At 36.5% G+C, this 21,887-nt stretch overlaps 1 protein-coding gene across 4 annotated transcripts in view; it reads right to left on the bottom strand.

The window, feature by feature from the left end:
- Positions 1-21,887, bottom strand: part of grb14 (growth factor receptor-bound protein 14) — a 113,905-nt gene that overhangs the window by 16,338 nt on the left and 75,680 nt on the right. For 3 of the 4 annotated variants that reach the window (XM_067444573.1, XM_067444574.1, XM_067444576.1), the window contains 4 exons: positions 9,786-9,942; positions 3,527-3,648; positions 2,627-2,701; positions 1,821-1,958 (listed from right to left, as the gene is read on the bottom strand). In XM_067444573.1, coding sequence (XP_067300674.1) covers positions 1,821-1,958; positions 2,627-2,701; positions 3,527-3,648; positions 9,786-9,942 — 492 coding nt within the window. Of the gene's footprint in view, positions 1-1,820; positions 1,959-2,626; positions 2,702-3,526; positions 3,649-9,785; positions 9,943-11,040; positions 11,179-21,887 lie in introns of those variants that run through there. The other variant, XM_067444575.1, reaches the window with a different exon arrangement.

Raw genomic sequence — 21,887 nt, 5'->3', positions numbered from 1 at the left:
TTTACAAAGAATGGTGTGAAAAGGGAAGAACATCCAATATGCAGCAGTCCTGTGGGCGAAAATGCCTTGCTGATGCTAGAGGTCAGAGGAGAATGGGCCGACTGATTCAAGCTGATAGAAGAGCAACTTTGACTGAAATAACCACTCGTTACAACTGAGGTATGCAGCAAAGCATTTGGGAAGCCACAACACGCACAACCTTGAGGCGGATGGGCTATAACAGCAGAAGACCCCACCGGGTAGCACTCATCTCCACTACAAATAGGAAAAAGAGGCTACAATTTGCACAAGCTCACCAAAATTGGACAGTTGAAGACTGGAAAAATGTTGCCTGGTCTGATGAGTCTCGATTTCTGTTGAGACATTCAGATGGTAGAGTCAGAATTTGGCGTAAACAGAATGAGAACATGGATCCATCATGCCTTGTTACCACTGTGCAGGCTGGTGGTGGTGGTGTAATGGTGTGGGGGATGTTTTCTTGGCACACTTTATGCCCCTTAATGCCAATTTGGCATCTTTTAAATTGAAAAGCATTGTTTCTGACCATGTCCATCCCTTTATGACCACCATGTACCCATCCTCTGATGGCTACTTCCAGCAGGTTAATGCACCATGTCACAAAGCTTGAATAATTTCAAATTGGTTTCTTGAACATGGCAATGAGTTCACTGTACTAAAATGGCCCCCACAGTCACCAGATTTTCCAGTAAAGCTGTTTTGTCAACAAATTATGCATTGAAAATAATGTATTGGGTGTATTTATGATGCCAAAAATGCTATTTGAGAAATGGTGGGATTGCACAGAATTCTCCTGTGATGCATGTACAATATATCCTCTCTTGCACACTGTCGGTGGACACGTTAAAAAAAAAAACTATGAGAGTATGAAAGTGTATCATGAGAGTTCATTTTCCATAGGACCAAAAGTGCCCACAGAAACAGTCTGATATCATGAAGTGGACAGCGAGGTCCTCTTCTGTCCTGAACAAAAGCTCTATTGAGGTAAAAAAAAGAAGAAGAAAAAAAGAAAAAGAGCGAGGGTAGTGCTGGTTGAGAGAGATCAAAAGACAGAGCAAATCAAATCTGGCTCTGAATTTGTAGATTCGAAGAATTCGTAGATTTCCTAATGACATTATCTTCTGTAGAGATGCTTTACAGAGAGATGACAAATATACACACATGTTGGGTTTTCATGTTTTATGGAGACATTCCGTAGACATAACGATTTTTATACTCAACAAAAATGTATTTTCTGTATCCTATATATCCTAACCCTAAATCTACCCATCACACAAACCTTTCTGAATTTTTACATTTTCAAAAAACTTAATTTGGATGATTTATATGCCGTTTTCCTCATGGGGGCCAAAAAAAAAAAGTCCCCACAAGTTCATAAATCATCTGGTTGGCACAGTAGTGAGCAGGTACACAGCTCACCTGTTGTGTGACTTTGAAGGGTTCAGCACTTGGCATAGCTGGAGTGTTACACAAAATCCGGCTCTACCAGTTTTACTGAGTAAAGCTCCATAAATCTGCACCGTTAGATCTGACTATCACATCTAGAATGCATCAGATAAGAGTCAGCACCTGAATGGACTCCCATAAACCAACAGCGCTTGATCTTCTGCATACTCCTGCAGCTCAAGACGCATTTTAGACACACGACTCACCTTTAAGGTATTCTAAAAGGAGCAAGTGGTATTATGAACAATTAAAGCTAATCCCTGCAGACTTTGTGGCATTGGATGGAGCGTTTTAGCGAGCCAGAAACTGAATGCAGAGCAGGTGCTGTATGGGCTATGTGACGGATCTGAACCCACCTTTGATGTGCCCTTGTTGGAGAAGTACAATCCTGACCTTCTTAACACAAAGTAGAACTTCTTCCATGATTTCCTGCCATGCTCTTTGGCGTGGAGGTACCCGTGAATCTCAGGACAAGAACTGGAACTGAGAAAGGTCTGCAGGAGGAACGACAGACACAAAATACTTAAATAAACCCTTTATCCAACTCAGGCTTTAACCAATTTCTGAATGAAACATACTTCCATATTAATAAAATCCTAAAAAGGGATAGTCCCCCCAAAATATAAATTCTGTCATCATTTACTCACCCTTGTGGCTGTTGAAGCCTAAAATTTTATATGAACTAAATGTTCAATCAAATATATTTCTTTTTAAAGCTACTTTTTTGTCTATTTTATGCTTTTCTCATTTAACACAATAATGACTTTAAATGATATTTTGGGGGGTAATTTCTCAGCCAAACTTGTTGTGAGATTAATTTGCCAATTAATTTGCTTTACAGCTCTAATATATATGTATATATGTATATATGTATATATAAAAATAACAATATACATTATATTAAAATAATATACATTTTAAATTAATGTTACTATCAATATCGATGTTAATTTTAATTAAATTAAATACATTTAATTACATTTTTAAAAAGTTTACTGTATATATCAGTATGTGCCTGTATAATGCCCATCAAGCTTGCAGAATAAAAAAAATAAAAAAATGCTCTATCCACAGTTATTAATAATAATAATAATAATAATAATAATAATAATAATAATAATAATAATAATAATAATAATAATAACAACATGAAGTTCATTACCTGTATGAGTTGTGAGTGGTTCATGATTCCATTGGTTTCACTCGATATAGACACCATGTGCTCAGGGAAAAAGTCCTGCAATGAAAAGTGTGTTGTTGACTGTCTGTTCCTGTCATTGAGACAAGTGCAATTTCTCAAGACATCCATTCCAGAGAAATCTGTCGGGTATTAGGAGCATTGGGTAACACTTTATTTAACAGTGTCCTTATTACATTTGTTACATGTACTTACAGTAAATGATGCATAATTACATGCAACTAACCCTCAACCAAACCCTAATATACCCTATCCCTATAGTAAGTACATGTAGTTGATTAACATTACTCAATATCTAAATATATAATTACACTGTAACAATGACACCTTAAAGAAAAGTTATGAAAGAAATCCCATAAAGCACCTTTGTTAAATCTCCCATTAGGATCTGTGACCGTGACCTTTAAAATCACAGGACTTCTGTGATTGATTATTTAGGCATTACCTTGAATTCTTAACCAGCACAATTAAAAAGCCCTATCGTGTGTCTCTGTTTCAATCTTTAATGACCTTGAATAGGTAACTCAGGATATTTGGCCAAACCTCAGCAAATCAATTATACATTACCAGGTCGACATGTGTCCACACACACACACACACACACACACACACACACACACACACACACACACACACACACACACACACACACACACACACACACACACACACACACACACACACGACACACTGGCATGGGGACCAAAAAATGTCCCAACAAGGTCAAAGGTATTGCTGTTCCCTAGAATAATATAGTACCCAAACCACACACACACACACACACACACACACACACACACACACACACACACACACACACACACACACACACACACACACACACACACACACACACACACTTACAAGAGGCTTCTTGAAGAACTCGTATTTGGCATAATTCTTCCTGAAGTACAGACAGCAGTGAGAGTCCATGCCCCAGCCAGACTGAACCTCCATAACTGACTCATGGTCTTCTATGGTTCTTTCTGGAAATCAAAAACAAAAGTGAGTTTAGCACATGCACATTAATTACCTACATCATGTGCATCAAAGAACAGACTCAATCGTGAGCACAGCTGTCAATCATGACTTTACACCCTGTTTTTACAGCATCAAAGAACTACCTAAAATCACAGAAACCATCTTTGAAAAAAGGTGCAATTGGATTTTTTATTGGCTGGCATCCCATTTAGTTATATAGAGAGGGTGGGGTTGAACTTTGACCTATACTCATCCAGCCACCGGGGGGGTGATCAAAATGCTTTGGATTCACTTTTCAGGATATGTGCGGCACATTTGCTTTGAATGCTGCTCGTCCAATCAGAATATAGAGTCCGTTCTTTTGATAATATGAGATTTTACTGCCCTCGTTTGTTTCCAGCCATGTTTTTACCATCGCACCGCTCTGTGGGCTTAACAGATTAATTATTAACACTCTTTTCAAAAATTATGCCTTGATAATGAGCAACCTTCAACATTAATGAGAATGATGTGCGGGGGTGCTTGTTATTCCACTTTATCATTAAATATTATTCATCTCCTGCAACTCTAAATGCAAGTTTAATGACTAAATGGAAAGCATCTGTTTAGAAGCAGCCATCTGGAAGAGTTAGACTACTGTTATCTAATACTAATTAATTCCCATAGCGTTACTGCAGTGAATGGTCAGAGATATCATGCAATAATGTTGTTTGCATTGGCCATGACCAAATGAGCTACGTCTTCTCCGTGCTGTTGATGATCTCTCTTGAAATAAGTTTCATTTGGAGCTTAATATTTCTGCCTTTTAAAGTCTCCATGAAATCAAAATTGAAGTTGTTTTGGTTTTTAGTATACATATTCTCACTCTGTACTTCAGATTTCCTGTCCAATCAAATGCTTTCTAGAATCCGAAGCCCCACCCCCTACATTATAAACAGACTTTATAGACCCTGAAGCTGCGGCTGAAATCCGTCACTTGTTCACACACATTTACTCTTTTCTACATGGTGAATGGCACATAGTGGGATAGGGAACAGCTAAATATAGTTTTCATTGGGGTGAATGAAGGTTTCATGTTAGTGTCACATAAATCGCCACAGCTCCGGTCCAGAGACACGACAGCACAGAGCGGATCATGTGATCCAGTCAGTCCAGACCAGAAAATATATTGAACCCGTTTGAACAGATTTCTGCACAGAATGCTGTATTTTAAAGCGATATGGAGGAGAAACGGTTCGAGATTAGGAGGAAACTTTGGCTTTATCGAGCTCAGTGGCTCTGGACGAGTCAACATATTGAATAACGCTGAGCATTTCAAGACACTTCAGTGGGACTTTAATGGCATTAATAACAAACAATTATTAATGCCATTAACAATAATACAAAAGCAAAAACAAAAATACCTTAGCGAATGTTTGCATAGACAGATGTGCAAACCTCAGTGAAGATCAAATTCTATCACTAAATAGCATATGTTTGCCTCCACAAATCATCTGCCATAAGATTTCTTTGTTGACAATTAGACAACAGCAAACTATTGCATTTCTGTTTCTCGATACAACATTTTCTGAGTGTCTGCCAATGGAATGCCTCAATAGTCTGAGATATCAAAGTAGGAATATACCAAATCTGATTTTAAAATGAACATGTTCATTTTGACAGCAAGTTTTGATTTAGTTTTATTCTCAGTTTTTTTTACTAAAATGGCCTTTAATTTTAGTCATATTTTAGTCAACTAATTTGTCTTAATCTTGTTTTGGTTGACTAAATATCATAAGATTTAGTCTTACGATGAGTTTAGTTGAGGTTAGAGGAGTTTAGTTAAACTGTAATGCATTAAGCCTTTAAGCATAACATAAACTACTTTTGCTTGAATACATGACACAACTGACTTTTTGACATAAGTGTGTTTTTGATCGTTCAAGCGCAAAAATACATTAAAGAGAGCTCAGTTCAGTGCTTTTCAGGGCTTGATGCATATTGTTTCCCAAGGGGCACATGTGCTCCTAAACTTTAACTTTAACAAAAAATGTTGTAGTCATTAAAAAAATTCTGCATCTGTAGCAAGCATTTTGAGAGGGGTTTTGACCATTCAGGCCAACTCGATCAATACGAAAAAACACACAAAATATTTTATTTTGCAAATAGCTTAACTATGAATTAAATGGAAATTAAATGAATTAAGTTTATTGTGTAACCAAAATATCAATAGTGACAAGGGAAAAAACGCATATATAATGCATTACTTTAAATGATCAACTCCATATTAAAACCAGTAATCACCAACTATTCCCTAGTCTCACTCATCAGGGAATAAAATGCTTCAAGATCCCACTTTGGGCTGTTCTGAGTGGAGACGTGCTACCTGTGTGAAACTCCTGCAACAAGACATGTTACCGAGAAGATAAATGATGCAGGTGACGTCTTTAACCCCTGGAGGAAGAACACCCAGCTAGAATTTGAGGCTGTTGAATGTCTCGGGACATTCACACTAATCTGGAAACCAGTGTGCAATGTTAAACATGTGTTTAATTACTGCATCAGAATCACTTCTCATCAGACTGGAACTAATGCTGGGGTCAGACTACATGATATCGCCACAATTTCAGCATGATGCAGGGTGTCATGGTGATTCGAAAATGACCATCTTCTACAACCCGGTGCTGGAATTAGCATTAATCTAACCCGCCGCTTCGGAAGCCATTGATTGGTCAGAGACAAACATTTAGGAGTCAAGTTTTGACTCCGAAACACCCGTTGATACCCGTTTTGTGAACTGGATCAACTGATTCATCTCAAAAGAACAAATCATTCATAAATCAGACATGGATACTGCTCTTATGTACTCTCATCAATGCACAAAGGAAAGTAATCTTAGAAACTTAAAAAACTTTTTTTTAAAGTACTACTAAACCTAATACTGAAATATAATAAATTAAAGCTACAGTAAATAGCTTAATAAATAAACAATAATAATATTTATTCATTAGCTTTGTAATTTGTATTAATTTTAAAAAACAAAAAAACAAAAGCTAATTCAAAATATTAGTAAATACTATGATGGTATATAAAGCGTACTAAAATAACACAAAATGGATGTCATGATTTTGAGTGAAGAAAAGCACAAAGAACACATATGGGCCAGATTTACTAACAGCTTGCGTCAGCACAATCCCTCAACCCTTTGGTGTTAAAAAACGACAAGCAGTGACAAATAAGCGCTGAAAAGCAAGGCTGTAACCATGTCTTAGACATTAGGGGGTATTGCTCTTTAAAGGAATTAAATTATTAAAGGATTAAAAGGGATTTAAGGAAATAAAGAAAAATAAATAAGAACGGTAAAAGTTTCAGTTCTTTTGTAGTTATGAAGTAAACTATTTGCACATTGACTCTTATTTTCGTCTTCCAAATATGTATGTCAAATTCAGTCAAGATTTACATAAATAATATCATATTTTCAGTTCAAAATGTTGAAATTTCATAAAACATCATTTGGTCGTTGGTGGTCGTTGAACGTTTTTATCAATAAACAGTTGTCAAATATTAAATGTTTAGCTACTTACAGTCTTATGACACACTCTTCACTGCTATAACTAAAGTGTTGCGTTGGAATTCGCGAAGACTTGGAAATAAATGCCCACTGCTATGATTGGATAACAGTTTTGCATATTAGCAAAAGCAGCCGTATCAGCAGCCATATCACCCTGTCGCCCAAGACTGGTTTCCCACTGAAGCTAAGCAGGGCTGAGTCTGGTCAGTACCTGGATGGGAGACCAACTGGGAAAACCAGGTAGCTGCTGGTAGAGGTGTTAGTGAGGCCAGCAGGGGGCGCTCACCCTGTGGTCTGTGTGGGTCCTAACACCCCAGTAGTGTGATGGAGACACTATACTGACAAAGAGCACCGTCCTTCGGATGAGACGTTAAACCGAGGTCCTGACTCTCTGTGGTCATTATAAATCCCAGGATGTCCTTCGATAAAGAGTAGGGGTGTAACCCCGGCATCCTGACTAAATTTGCCCACTGGCCCCTGTCCATCATGGCCTCCTAATAATCCCCCATATAATGATTGGCTTCAATCACTCGGTCTCCTCTCCACCATAAGCTGGTGTGTGGTGAGCGTTCTGGCGCAATATGGCTGCCGTCGCATCATCCAGGTGGATGCTGCACACTGGTGGTGGTTGAGTAGTTTCCCCCTTCAATGTAAAGCGCTTTGAGTGCCTAGAAAAGCACTATATAAATGTAACTAATTATAATTATAATTATTATTGTATTATAATGAGCTTTGGCTCTCTTACAGGTGAGGACTTCCAATGTGGAGAAACGGCAACCGGAATGATTCGCCCACAGGGCTCACAAAATGTCTTTATCAAACAAACACAATGATTTATCTCTCATCCACTCGCAACAGTAAGTAAGAAAAAAAACAAACATACTTTTGTCATCCTAGCAACAAATAGAGCAGTGTGTAATGGAGTACCGCAGAGTAGCATTAAGAATATTAAATAGGGACAATTTGGACTTGTCCTCCTGTGTCTATGGTGGGTACGGCCCTGCTGAAAAGACTTGGACAGGGTTATTTTTGCGGTTGATCTTATTGTACATCCATTACTAGTAATTTCCCTTTCAGACGCAGTATTTATTGAAGGAGAGTTTTTAAATGAATGTGCTCACCAATTTACTAATGTTTGTGCCATTATTTACAACCCATTAAAACCTGTCTTAAATCAGACGCTAATTTGCGCTGCTCTTGGTTGATTGTGTTGGAAATGATCCGACTGTGACTAGACATGTGCCGATATCAATTTTTCATGTTGCGATTAATTGCTGACTTTTTATCACGATATACGATATTATCACGATATTGAAATAAGTTGCAAAAAAAAGTGTTGCCATAGCATAACAGCTTTAAGAACTATTTTAGTATAATTGAATGTTTAAATACAATAATGCACCAAAAATACAGTTCTGTATTTCTGTTTCAAACAAATTAAAGTGCAAAAGAATTAGGCTATAAAGAACAACAGGTAACAAATTACAATAAGATCTCATTATTTAATACATTAACTAAGATTGAGCAACAGCTACATTTGGTAAAGAAAGTATAATGTTTTTGGTAATGTTAGTTAAGAAATACTGATCATTGTTAGTTTTATCTTAGGTCCATGAAAAATGTTGTTTTGATTTTAATGTTATTAAACAGTAACTAAGAAATTAACATAGAATGATTAATTCTTTATAAGTATTTTTCATTGTCAGTTTGGTAATAATGAATTAACATGTTAACTAATGAAGTCGTATCTCAAAGTTCTACTGAACAATAACAAATAATTAGAACAGTTCTAATTATTAGGGCATGTTGTAGTCCAGATTAAAACATAAAAATGTTTAAGTTTGAAAATAAATAGCCTATTAAGTCTTTAAGTATTAAGTATTTGGTGCTGTGATGAACAACATTGAGATTACAAAAAACGAATGGCTGTTTTAAAAACTACACGCGTTTTGTTTGTTTGCGGGTTTCCGGGGTAATCGCTGCATTCTGCCGTTCATCAGCGCCCTCTGCTGTCACTGAGCAGCACTTCATCAGCGCATCTCCTTCGCCCGTTCAGTCATGTGCAAACGCACGTTGGGCTTGTTTACATCTGAGCGCGTGCGTCCCTTTGACGCAGAACAGCGGTGTTGAGCATTTATACGGTTGATGGGCAAAGTATTCTTGAGTGCATTATAAAAAAAATATTAATTGTTAATAAATTATTATTTACGATATTTTAAAGTGCCCACAATAACAATATCATCCATATTCATTATCGTGATAAATCGCATTATCGAAAATCGGCACATGTCTTACTGTGACTATGTTCTTTCATTTGCGTGTCACCAGTAGATCATGCACTGAACTTTCCTCTCCATCTGCGTTTTTTTGGAATTGCGCTCTCACGCTAATTTGCCTTTTTTGGTAAATCTGGCCCATAGACTTTTATGATACTTCCTCTCTAGAATCAGAAAGCACATCCTAATAATAATCAGTTTAAATTGATGATGAAATGTCCTTTATCTGAACTACATTACATTCGATGACAACACACCAAAACATTCAGTTCATCCATTTGTTGCAGTTTTTTGTTGCTTTTCGAGAGAAGCTTACCGATGCCCAGATGTGGGATCTGCTCAAACAGGGTCCAGCTGTGGTCATCAATGCAGTGGGTCTTCAGGATGAACAGCTGGCAGATGTCCCGGGCGGTGATGTCACTGGGCACCTCCACTGCACGGCTGGTGTTGTCTTCACTGTACACTTTGATTACCTGCAACAAATTAAACCAGAAAGAGGGTTGAACTATATTCAAAATGGAATACTAACTTACTGCTTACTAACAGTATGAAGAGGGTCTTTTCAACAGTTTTCAACTTTAAAAAAAATATTTTTTTGCTCACCAAGGCTGCATTTTTTTGATTAAATTTACAAAAACACTAATATTATGATGTATTATTAAAATAACAGTTTTTTATTTGAATATATTTTAATTTAAATTTTTTACATTTAATTTATTTCTGTTATACAAAGCTGAATTTTCCGTATCATTACTCCAGACTTCAGTGTCACATGATCCTTCAGAAATCAATCTAATATGCTAAACAGTTTAAACAGTGTCTGTCACATGATCATTAAATAAACTATTTAAACTATAAAGCTATTTTGCATTTTTAATCCAGTTGTGTGTACAATTTTTTATTTTTTTTAACTTTTAGCAGAAAAGAGATGCAGATATAATTTCCGGTTCATTCATTCATCATGCTGAAAATGGAAGGTCAAGTCAAGCAACATTGCACTGTGGGATACAGTACCCCACATAAGCTCTGCGGTAAACTGAACCTTTTAACAAATCTAGTCAGAAAATTCACAAAATGTGGACAGTATAGCAATAGTAATGCAAGCACGCTATTCTGAACACAATTATGGCGTCACAGCTTTTCCATGTAAGTTTAAAAACGAGTTAATCTGTCACACTGCAACAAGCTCCTGCCATTTTACCTGATTATTGGCTACACACACTCCTTCACCACCCCACAGGGACATTTTGATCTACATTTCACTTCATGTCCTATATACAGTACGCAACAACCCATTCATTCAAAGTGCAGACAGCCTGTGCTGCTGAAGTCATGAATGTTCCCTTTCATGAGCGCTGGAGATCCCTGCTACGCCTCATATCCTCATAATGATGAGCTGAAGAACTCAATATAATCTCCAATCTTCCTTTTAGTGTTATAGTTTCGTTTAATTGCTTTCATGTGATTCCACAGAGAACCAGAGCAGCATTTCAAACCCCTCGTATCGATTTCACACACATATACGAAAAGAAGAAAAAAAAAGAGTAAATTGGCATTTCGGCGCAACTTACCTCTGTGCTGGGCGGCAGGCAGGGCTGTGATTTGGGACTAGCTCTGCAGCTTATGTAGGGCTGAGTGCACAGCATTTCTCAAGAGTTGACTGAACATAAAACATAAACTCAAGTATCTGCCGGGAGCAGCCAGCTTCCTCTCTCTCTGCAGCCGAGCTCAAATGAGATAATTAGAGAGAGCACGCTCAGTGCAGCCTCCGCTGCTGCATGTCACCATGGCTCTGTCCAATCACCTGCCACCATTTATCCAGCGGGGGTGAGTCCCGCTCCATCTGCCCCCCCGTGTGCACACACCGGAGGGGGAGGGAGGCAGAAAAGTCACAAGATTTGCCCCACCTACCTATTCACACTATCTTGACAGGCCCCTGCCCTCAGCATAAATCCCAGCAAGCAATTCGAAAACTGCTGGTTAAATGTGAGAGCCGACAGGTCAACCCGGACTGAAGTTGCACAAAGAGGGTGAAGGGCGAGAGAGGGCGACAAAGTGAGCCACTTCTAATATGCAGGACATTTTCATGTCTTTTGACATCTTTCATGTTTGTTCAATTTAATCATGATTTAATCACAGTTCATTCAAAAATAAAAAATCTCATTATATCGTCATTTCAAACCTGTATGCTGTTGAAGAAATATCTTCCCCACTACTGTGCAGTTTATTTTAATGCCATTTATACATTATTATAGTATTTATTCATATTTTACAATTTTACAAAGCTAACATTTTTATATTTTGTAAAGTTTTGTTTTGTGCATTTGTTGTTTTATTTTTTTCTGTTTTGGGGTTTAAAATAATTAAATCTAGTTATGGCTACACTTTATTTTAAAGTGAGGTGTACTCTAGTGTACTTACTTTAAATAAGTATGAGTAATATTCATTTTCCACATGTACTTACTATAGAGGTGCGGTTAGGGTTTAGGTTTGGTTTAGGGTTTGTAATTATGCGTAATTTACTGTTATTACTATAGTAAGTACATGTAGTTACATGTAACTACGTCATCTTAAAGTGTTTCCCCCTAAAGTGTAATTGCTTTATTTTTATTGTTCAGTTTTACTTTTAGTACTTTCAATTATGTTTAGATTAAAAAGGTGTTTTAATATCACTTACAAAGTCTTGTATTGCAATCAAGAGGACATTGAGATTGTAGAGTTGTCATGGAGGACAAGACTGTCAGTAAATAATTATTTATTTTTGACTTGAGAAGACTTATTATATTTATATTGCAAGCAGCATTGGCTAATTTTATGGCGCTTTTTCCTTAGTTAGACAAAGTCAGTGTTGCATGGAAAAACGCAGCATACAGGTTTGGATTGATTAAATAATGACAGAATTAATGGTATACACAGGGATTTATTTATCTTGGGAATATTGTTTTAACTGATAATCAATTTGTTGGGTTTTCCTGTGTCCTCAACAGGGGCAGTTCTAGCTCATCTGGCGTCCTGGGAAAATGACCCCCTTCTGCCACCCCCACAAAATCACACACAGAGATGAGATTACACCAGTTGCTCTCTCTCTCTCTTACATAATTTGTCACGAAAGAAAAATCAGCTACAATGCAGAACACAGAAATGAATGCGAGATACCTTAAAGGAGTCATGAACTGCCTTTTCTTATTTTTCGCACATCAAGAAAGGAATGTTATTTCACTATTTAAGATGTTTTAAGATGTTTTATGAAGATGTGGCCCATACATGTCCGAGTGTGATCATGAATCGCAGCACAATGATCCAACTCAAATACAAAGAATACTCCAGCCTGTGACAGCGTGGAAGTTATGTTTAGTTAGACACGTACATAATCAGTGATTATAACTGTGAACTGTATGTACACACACACACACACACACACACACACACACACACACTGTTGGGCTTTGCGAACACGATGACGTCAAGGTGTGGTCTATTCTGAGATCAATCGTTTGCTGAGCCAGCAGTCTATAAAAGCTTTTCTTTGACTAACAAGGACGTTTTCAGCTCTGAAACTTACAGGATAATCTTATATTACCATCACATTTAATATAGCAAAAGCTCAAGGGAAAGTTGATTTCTCAATTCATATCAACAAATTTACAGAGAATAAATGTAAACACACACAGCATGTTCAGGTTTTACAGTAATATTGTGAAAATTGCAAAAAGATACTTTAGTACTAATCTTTTTTAAACTTTGATAGAGAGTAATTTTTTTGTTATAATAATGATTTTATAATGTATAAAGATAAATCTAAATGAAAATCTTAGCACAGCGCTCGTAGCTCGACTCGTCGAGACTGTTTTCCAAGATGGCTCCTGTCTGTACATGCGTAATGTACTGTCTTTATAAAGTATCATCCCATTAAACTGTTTGTACTCTTACAAAGTTCTCAACGCTTTGGTTTGCATGTAGGGACCCTCATTATGCTACCGTGTTAGTGTGAGCCTATTCTGAGCCTTGTTAGTGATATTAACTAGCAATTTACTTATCCTATGCCCCATTTAAAAGCGTTATAAGCTAATCTGTTTTTAGAGATAAAACTCGTTACATTCGATTTTCAAGAAAACGCATCCCAGAGAACGATCTACTCTGTAAACATGCATTAATTACCCCTAGGTTCATTTTTCACTGGAGTTGTCCTTTAAATTACAAGACAGGCATATTAATATCTGAACATTTATAAAGTTAAAAGGTTCTGCAGAACAGGAATGACTATGTAAGGTACATGGAAAAAACAATAGATGAGGGTTAGGAGAGAGAGAGAGAGAGAGAGAGAGAGAGAGAGAGAGAGAGAGAGAGAGAGAGAGAGAGAGAGAGAGAGAGAGAGAGAGAGAGAGAGAGAGAGAGAGAGAAAGAGAGAGAGAGAGAGAGACATTTACAAACAATGTGAACAAACATATACACGGATTAAATGTTCACAATATTAATATGAATGATATGCATTTAGGCCCTGTTTACACCTAGACTGTAAAAAAAGGCAAATTTTGAACTTTTTCAGTACAATCGACTTGGCTATTTAAGTTATTTCAACTTAAATTATGCTAAACTGACTTTAAAAAATGAGTTACATTTTGTATAACTAATTTAAAAAAGTTTAACATTTCTTAACTTATTTTGATGAGTTAAAGCAATGTAAAAACATATGTTGTCATAAAATATTGAACATATTATTTTTTTACAGTGTAGTATTAATTAAGATGCGTTCTGGTCGTAAACAGGGTCTAAAATGTTTTGAGTTTGTCCACTTTCAACCGCTTCCAGAGGTAGTAAAAAAACGCATTTGACCGGATTGCTTTCGTAGTGTAAACTCTCATGTGATCCAATGCGTTTAAACAGACACAAAAGACCGCCTACTCTCCACCTACTGACTAAATGCATAAACATTATGGGATGCGTGCTAGCCAGACGTGATTTAAACTTTTTCAGCTGAAGAAGCAAGTTTGGTCTGAAGATGAAAAAACTAATCAAGCACAAAGTTCTCTCGCCATTCCTGATTTCTAACACACACACAGCGTCCGGAGTGATCTTGCGGCTGTCAAAGCAGAAATTAAAATGGATGCTCTCTGTATGTTTGTCAGTCATCTCCAGTCGTGTTCATTTGTAAATTGCATGATTTGAAAAGCATTTGCTTATTTTGTCCATGAAATCGAAAGATCTGAAAAAGCCCATACATTTACCCGCCCATAGACCCTCCCCTTGAAGAAACCAGGACAGAAGTGGTTGAAAGTGGACAAAAGAGACGGATTAAAACACCAGGTGTAAACGGGAATGTGTCTCTCTTGTCCACTTGTGATCCGATTGACCAAAACGCATCTTAATACCAGCTGTAAACAGGGCCTTAGAAAATAGCTATGGTGAGCTTTAATTTCATGTCAACTTTAAAATGAACGGAAAAACATTTGACTTGTTACACTCTAAAAAATGCTGGGTTAAAAACAACCCAAGTTGGGTTGAAACTGCACCAACCCAACAATTGGGTTGTTTTAACCCAATGGTTGAGTTGTTCTTACCCAGCAATTGGGTTGTCTTAAGCAACATTTAACCCAACCACTGGGTTAAAACAACTTAACCATTGGGTTAATACAACCCAATTGTTGGGTTGGTGCATTTTCAACCCAACTTGGGTTGTTTTAAACCCAGCATTTTTTAGAGTGTATTCTGAGTAAAACAGGATATTCAGTTGGTGAAAATGTAGTATGTCAGCTGAAAAGGGCATTCATAATGAGATTTGAAAGGGAAAGAGAACACGGAACACGATTTTGCATGCATTTAAAACACAAGACACAGGGAAAACAGATGACTAACTTTGGTCATAAGTCATAAAGTTTAAATGTCTGAGCTTGACCAGATCATATTTGAAAGCCTTTTATCGAAATAGATTCTTAAGACAAACATATTAATCTTTTCAAAGTTACAGAGTTAAAGGTTCTGCAGAGCAGGAAGAACCCTGTAAGGTATATGGATGGGGGATGAAAGAGAGAAAGAGTGTGTGTGTGAAAGGCAGATTGGTAGGGACTAGGGAGGACACACCAGCCCTCTTTCAGAGAGGAAAAGGAGGTCAATGCTCCCCAGCAGGGCCGGGGTTAGCAACCCTTTCAACCAATCACAGCCTCCCACAGTGACATCATCTCCAAATGAGGTAAACGATCCACTGTTTAATCAGTAAGAGAGACCTACAAGACACAAGAAAAGACAGAAAGGAGGAGGAAAACCCCTCTCGAGGACTGGCTCTATAAATCTCTCTGACAAGCATTTACCAGACCTAACCTGTTAAAGTCACAAGGTAATAAAACGAGCAGGGCTCTTGCTGCTTCCTTATCAGAGTAAATATAAACAGTCCTTAAAGGTAAATGAGTAATAGATGGTAACGTTAAAGAGTGCCCACTACAGCGCCCTACAAGAGGAAATGTGATATAAAAATAAACGCTGGATAAATATGCTGGAGGTTTTTAAGTGGAGTAAAAAGTGAACTCCTTTGCATTCATACTGTTCCTGTCCCATAAAAGTATAGGCTAAGATCTCAATATGGGCTCAAGCTCAGCCCAACATATTATATTCATTATAATATTCACATTAATATTAAAGACAAATTTCTTCTGTTGAACTGAACAGAACCAACATTGAACTGACGGAAAAAGTACACTTTACCATCTGTAGAGCTGCTTACTGAACTGACCTGAAAACTTCTGTTATTTCCCAGTATATTAATCTGAAGCCGCTTTAAATAAATCTGTGTATTAAAAAGAAAGTAATTAAGCTCAAAAAACTGTTCTTTTGGAAACTGTAGGATTTGTGATGTCACAGTCAAATAGATTTGCATACGACTTCCTCCAGAGTAAGACATCGACCAATAGTTATACATCATTGCACCACAGGCCCCGCCCACTGGTGTTCAATCTACACTGGAGGTGAGCGTCAAGCAAACATAACCCTTTATAATCACTGATGCTGTCTCCACTCATACAGTATACAGATGTGTGTTCAGTTTATGACACATTCCACACGACAACAGGACAAATGGAAGAGAGAAAGAAGGTTGGCTTTGTCATCCAGTTTAAACAGTTTGTTTGCATCTCTGTACAGACTTCAGAAGGATCCTATCGTCAGAAACAAGTGGATGGTTCATTTTAATGGCGTCCCAGATAGTGTTGTGGGGATATGTTTGTTCGGAGCATTTTGTTTTGTAAATGAGGCACCGTTTGCAAATATGAACTCTCCATATGTGATGAAGCTGCAACTGTATTGAATCTGACAGCAGCTGCATCCCAACCGCAAGTGAACGATTGCATAATGCTTTGTCTGCAAATTACAGTTTTATATGGATCTTTTTTATAACACTCACGTGCAATAGCGAGGGCTGTTGATACTGTTTCCTATGCATAACATAACAGTGGCTGTTTATTCCCTTAAAAATATGATAATTTCAGAGGCTCAGAATGAGGGTTGAAAAAATATATATTTACATATTGCTTATATGTGTATATGTGACCCGTGCTGGCAAATTGAGTCGCAATGAGCATATTTGGGAGTAAAAGTTATTTATTTATATTTTCACATTGGCTATTACAAAACCTTCAAAATAATGTATGATCTTCAGACAAATTTATTTTTCTCAAGATTAGCTTTGCTGACTATATATTATACTTTACCATATATGACTCAAACAGGTGTGGCTCATTTTTTGTCCGATTAAAACAAACCATGTATCATTTTAAAGGTGTTTAAAATGAGAATTTGGAAACAACAGTAACTAATTTCTTAAAGCTGCTCATTTTAAAATGACCCATTTTTCCAGCACAAGTCACATATTATAGATGCGTTGTCAGATTTGAGAAAAAAAACGTAGTGGAGGTGCGTGCCGTCAAACAATACGGTTAGATTTTTACAAGAACTGTTACACCCATTTAAACAGAAAAACAACTGAAAAGCAGCACTGTAGAAATCAAAAACAGCTTTTATCACGGTATATGATATTATCACGATATTGAAATAAGTTGCAAAAAAAGTGTTTTTCATAGCATAACAGCTTTAAGAACTATTTTTGTAATAACAAAAATAACTGAATGTTTAAATACAATGATACAATGCATCAAAAATATATACAGCTCTGGAAGAAATTAAGAGAAATTAATGTTAAGTGGTCTCTTAATTTTTTCCAGAGCTGTAAAAGTACAATTTTCAAAGCGCAAAAGAATTAGGCTATAAAGAACAACAGGTAATAAATTAATATAAGGTCTCATTATTTAATACATTAACTAAGATTGAGCAATAGCTACATTTGTTACAGAAAGTATAATGTTTTTGGTAATGTTAGTTAAGAAATACTGATCATTGTTAGTTTTATCTTAGGTCCATTAAAAAAGTTATTTTGTTATTAAACAGTAACTAAAAAATTAACAATACTTAGAATAATTCATTCTTTATAAGTATTTTTCATTGTCAGTTTGGTAATAATGAATTAACATGTTAACTAATGAAGTCGTATATCTTTTGGACAATTAATCCATAAAATTCTAATCATTAGGGCATGTTGTAGTCCAGATTAAAACATAATGTTTAAGTTTGAAAATAAATAGCCTATTAAGTCTTTAAGTATTAAGTATTTGGTGCTGTGATGAACAGTATTGAGATTACAAAAACGAATGGCTGTTTTAAAAACTTCACTAGCGCGATTGCATTTGTTTGCGGGGTTTCCGGGGTAAGCGCTGCATTCTGCTGTTCATCAGCGCCCTCTGCTGTCACTGAGCAGCACTTCATCAGCGCATCTCCTTCGCCCGTTCAGTCATGTGCAAACGCACGTTAGGCTTGTTTACATCTGAGCGCGTGCATCCCTTTGACGCAGAATACAGCGGTGTTGAGCATTTATACGGTTGATGGGCAAAGTATTTTTGAGTACATTATAATTGTTTTTATAATTGTTAATAAATTATTATTTACGATATTTTTAAGTGCCCATGATAACAATATCGTGCATATTCATTATCGTGATATATCGCATTACCGAAAATCGGCACATGCCTAATTCAGACCATCTCCCATTTGATTTGCTTTAAAGAAGTCTGCGTTCATTCATTGTAAATCCTTGCATAACATTCTGAGACTTTTTTAAAGACTTTCCCAATGAAAAAATTTGTCTGATTTGCTAATGCAATTCAGAAAAAAAATTCAGAAGAGTATGCACCCAAATCGCCTCTCTCAAATGAACATTTGTTTGGATTAGTTGAAAATAAAGTAGAGTTTAAAAAAAAAACTTTAAAGGGATAGTTCACTTTGAAATTAAATTTTGATATGTTTTAGCTTACCTCATGGGCATCCGAGATGTAGGAGTATTTGTTTCCCCAGTAGTTTCAATTTTGATCATTTTAGGTCAAACCGTTCTTGTCTGTGCCTCACATAATGCAGGTCTATGGTCACCACCTCAAAGAGCATATACAGAGAAGTCCAAATTAAACAATCCCCCATCGTAAGTACACACTGATGGTCTAAGGGAAAACTCCCATTTTCCTAATGGGAAAACGAACAGTATTTATATAGTTTTTACCTCTTGTACATCACTACGTCCGACTGATCCGAGGGCGCGTTTGCGTGTTTCCTGTTGTGACATTCGCGCGTTCTGGCTTTAGTCTGCGCAAGCGCGTAAAGAGCCGGAAGTGGTATCACATTCTTGATCAGTGTATTCTGGTTCAAATAAATATGGTTGTGAAAAAAATTCAACGTTGTCTGTTAATATATCGAAATCTTCCATTGCGATGTCCTGTACGTCTAAATATGTTTAGATCTTCACAGTGAAAGGTAACACTTCCCAAATTTCTGTGTAAACAGTGAGAGACGTACACGGGCGAGCGATCCACTTCAGGCTCTTTCCGCGCTTGTGCAGACTAAAGCCAGAACGTGCGAATGTCACAACAGGAAACACGCAAACGCGCCCTCGGATCAGTCGGACGTAGTGATGTACAAGAGGTAAAAACTATTTAAATACTGTTCGTTTTCTCACACAAATTGCTCGTTTCGTGTCTTAGGGCATCAGTGTGTACTTACGATGGGGGATTGTTTAATTTGGACTTTTCTGTATATGCTCTTTGAGGTGGTGACCATAGACCTGCATTATGTGAGGCACAGACAAGAACGGTTTGACCTAAAATGATCAAAATTGAAACTACTGGGGAAACAAATACTCCTACATCTCGGATGCCCATGAGGTAAGCTAAAACATATCAAAATTTAATTTCAAAGTGAACTATCCCTTTAAGAAGAAAATGCAAGTTGGGGCACTGTGTGAGGCACACACTATCTCACTAACACCACTATCTCAACAGTTTCTGCTAGACGGCAACACGATTAAATTAAATCAAGTTTAAATGGAGCCTTTACTGATGTCTCCTGTTTCTCAGATTTAATCTTACATGCGTCTCCTTTTACAAGCAATCATCTCAATGTCTCAAATTGTGCATAGTTTTGCCAAGATACCAAAGTCTGCAATAGATCTCAATAGGACCTAAAACATTTCTCATCAAAATCTCCCAAAACAAAAAGATTTTTTTAGTTATGCTTTCAGCATTCATCTCTAAACAACTGATTTATTTGTGTTCATTTTTACTGTGGGGAATTTTAAGAGAAACATGCGAGACTAAATACTTCAATGAAACACTCATGTCTGCTTGTGAAAACCGCTTCGACACTCTAAAAAATGCTGGGTTAAAAACAACCCAAGTTGGGTTGAAAATGCACCGACCCAACAGTTGGGTTGTTTTAACCCAATGGTTGAGTTGTTCTTACCCAGCAATTGGGTTGTCTTAAGCAACATTTAACCCAACCACTGGGTTAAAACAACTCAACCACTGGGTTAAAACAACTCAACCATTGGGTTAAAACAACTCAGTTGTTGGGTCGGTGCATTTTCAACCCAACTTGGGTTGTTTTTAACCCAGCATTTTTTAGAGTGTACTGTAGTCTTTCATAAAACAATATACTGCATGTGCTAATGCTTCTTGTTGGACAAAATAAACTCAGCACAATGCTATTTTCATCAACAATACAATATGCAATACAATAGTCATTTATTTGTATGCAATTAAAATTAGTTTTCAGCATGATTTTTGAGAGACCCAACCTAACCTGGAAAGGCTGGGTTTCCAACAAATTCTGATTCTGAGGAGGTTCATGTGTGCTCAACTCATAAATATTGTGACACAACTAAAGACAGCATGAGACTCGCTGGCTCAAGGACGGGAACATAAAGAGCAGATCACCAGCCTGAATGAACCTTGAACTGCTGTTCTGCAGCTGTGTGCTATCAGAAAAGCAGAGCTTCACATCTACCATCCATCATCCATCCATCCATCCATCCATCCATCCATCCATCCATCCATCCATCCATCCATCCATCCATCCATCCAACCTGCTTTATCTCATTCATCAGTCAATTCACACATCTTTTCCGTTTCTGATGCATTTACAGATGAGTATATGTGTTATTTACTGTGCTTTTGAAAAGTGAGGATGTCATTATCCATGCATGCTTGAAACATTACATTTATAGTGACTTCAAAATACTCAATATATTTGATGATAAAGTTCAGAAAAAAATATTATTCTGCTTGCATTACTTATGATTAATTGTTCAATGTACACACAGAAAGCAGCAGGGTGTGTTGACATTGACAGTGGATTGCAGTGACAAAACTACCAGAAGGCATTATTTTCTTTCTCTTAAAAATTTATATATATAAATATCAATAACAAATGTAATTATTTCTACAGAGACCATCTTTTTTATATTTTTAATCTCTCCACAATTTACCCAGAACAAAGTGCCTTTAATTAATTAAAAATATAAAATTAATCAATAGAAACTAATAAAAATATTGAAGTTATTTTGAAAGATTTGTGAATAAATAAACAAATAAATAAAATGAAGAGAATCAAATTAAAACTACTGAAGCTATTTTGAAAGATTAGTGAATAAATAAATAAATAAATAAATAAACAAAAATAAACAATAAATAACAAAGAGAATCAAAGCAAAGCAATTTAAGCTATTTTGAAAGTTGTAAATGAGAGGGTAAATAGAGACTGAAAAAGTAAATAAAAAAAATTAATCAAATTAAAACTACTGAAGCTAATTTGAAAAAAGTTAATAAATACAAATAAAGAAATGCTCATTTAAAAGTCTTAAATAATTTATTAACCTAAATTATTGAGTTAATAATAAAATAAATAAATAAAACCATTAAAGGGTTTTAAAAATAAATAAAACCATTAAACCATTAAAGGGATAGTTCACCCACAAAGGAAGATATTTGGAAGAATGTTTGTAACCAAGCAGATCTCGGCAGCCATTGACCATAGTGGGGGGAAAATACTGTGGTAG

The sequence above is a fragment of the Pseudorasbora parva genome, chromosome 5 (assembly GCF_024679245.1).
Source record: "Pseudorasbora parva isolate DD20220531a chromosome 5, ASM2467924v1, whole genome shotgun sequence".
NCBI lineage: Eukaryota > Metazoa > Chordata > Actinopteri > Cypriniformes > Gobionidae > Pseudorasbora > Pseudorasbora parva.
Note: the sequence above shows the minus strand (reverse complement) of the source record. Positions and strands in the feature narration are given on the sequence as shown.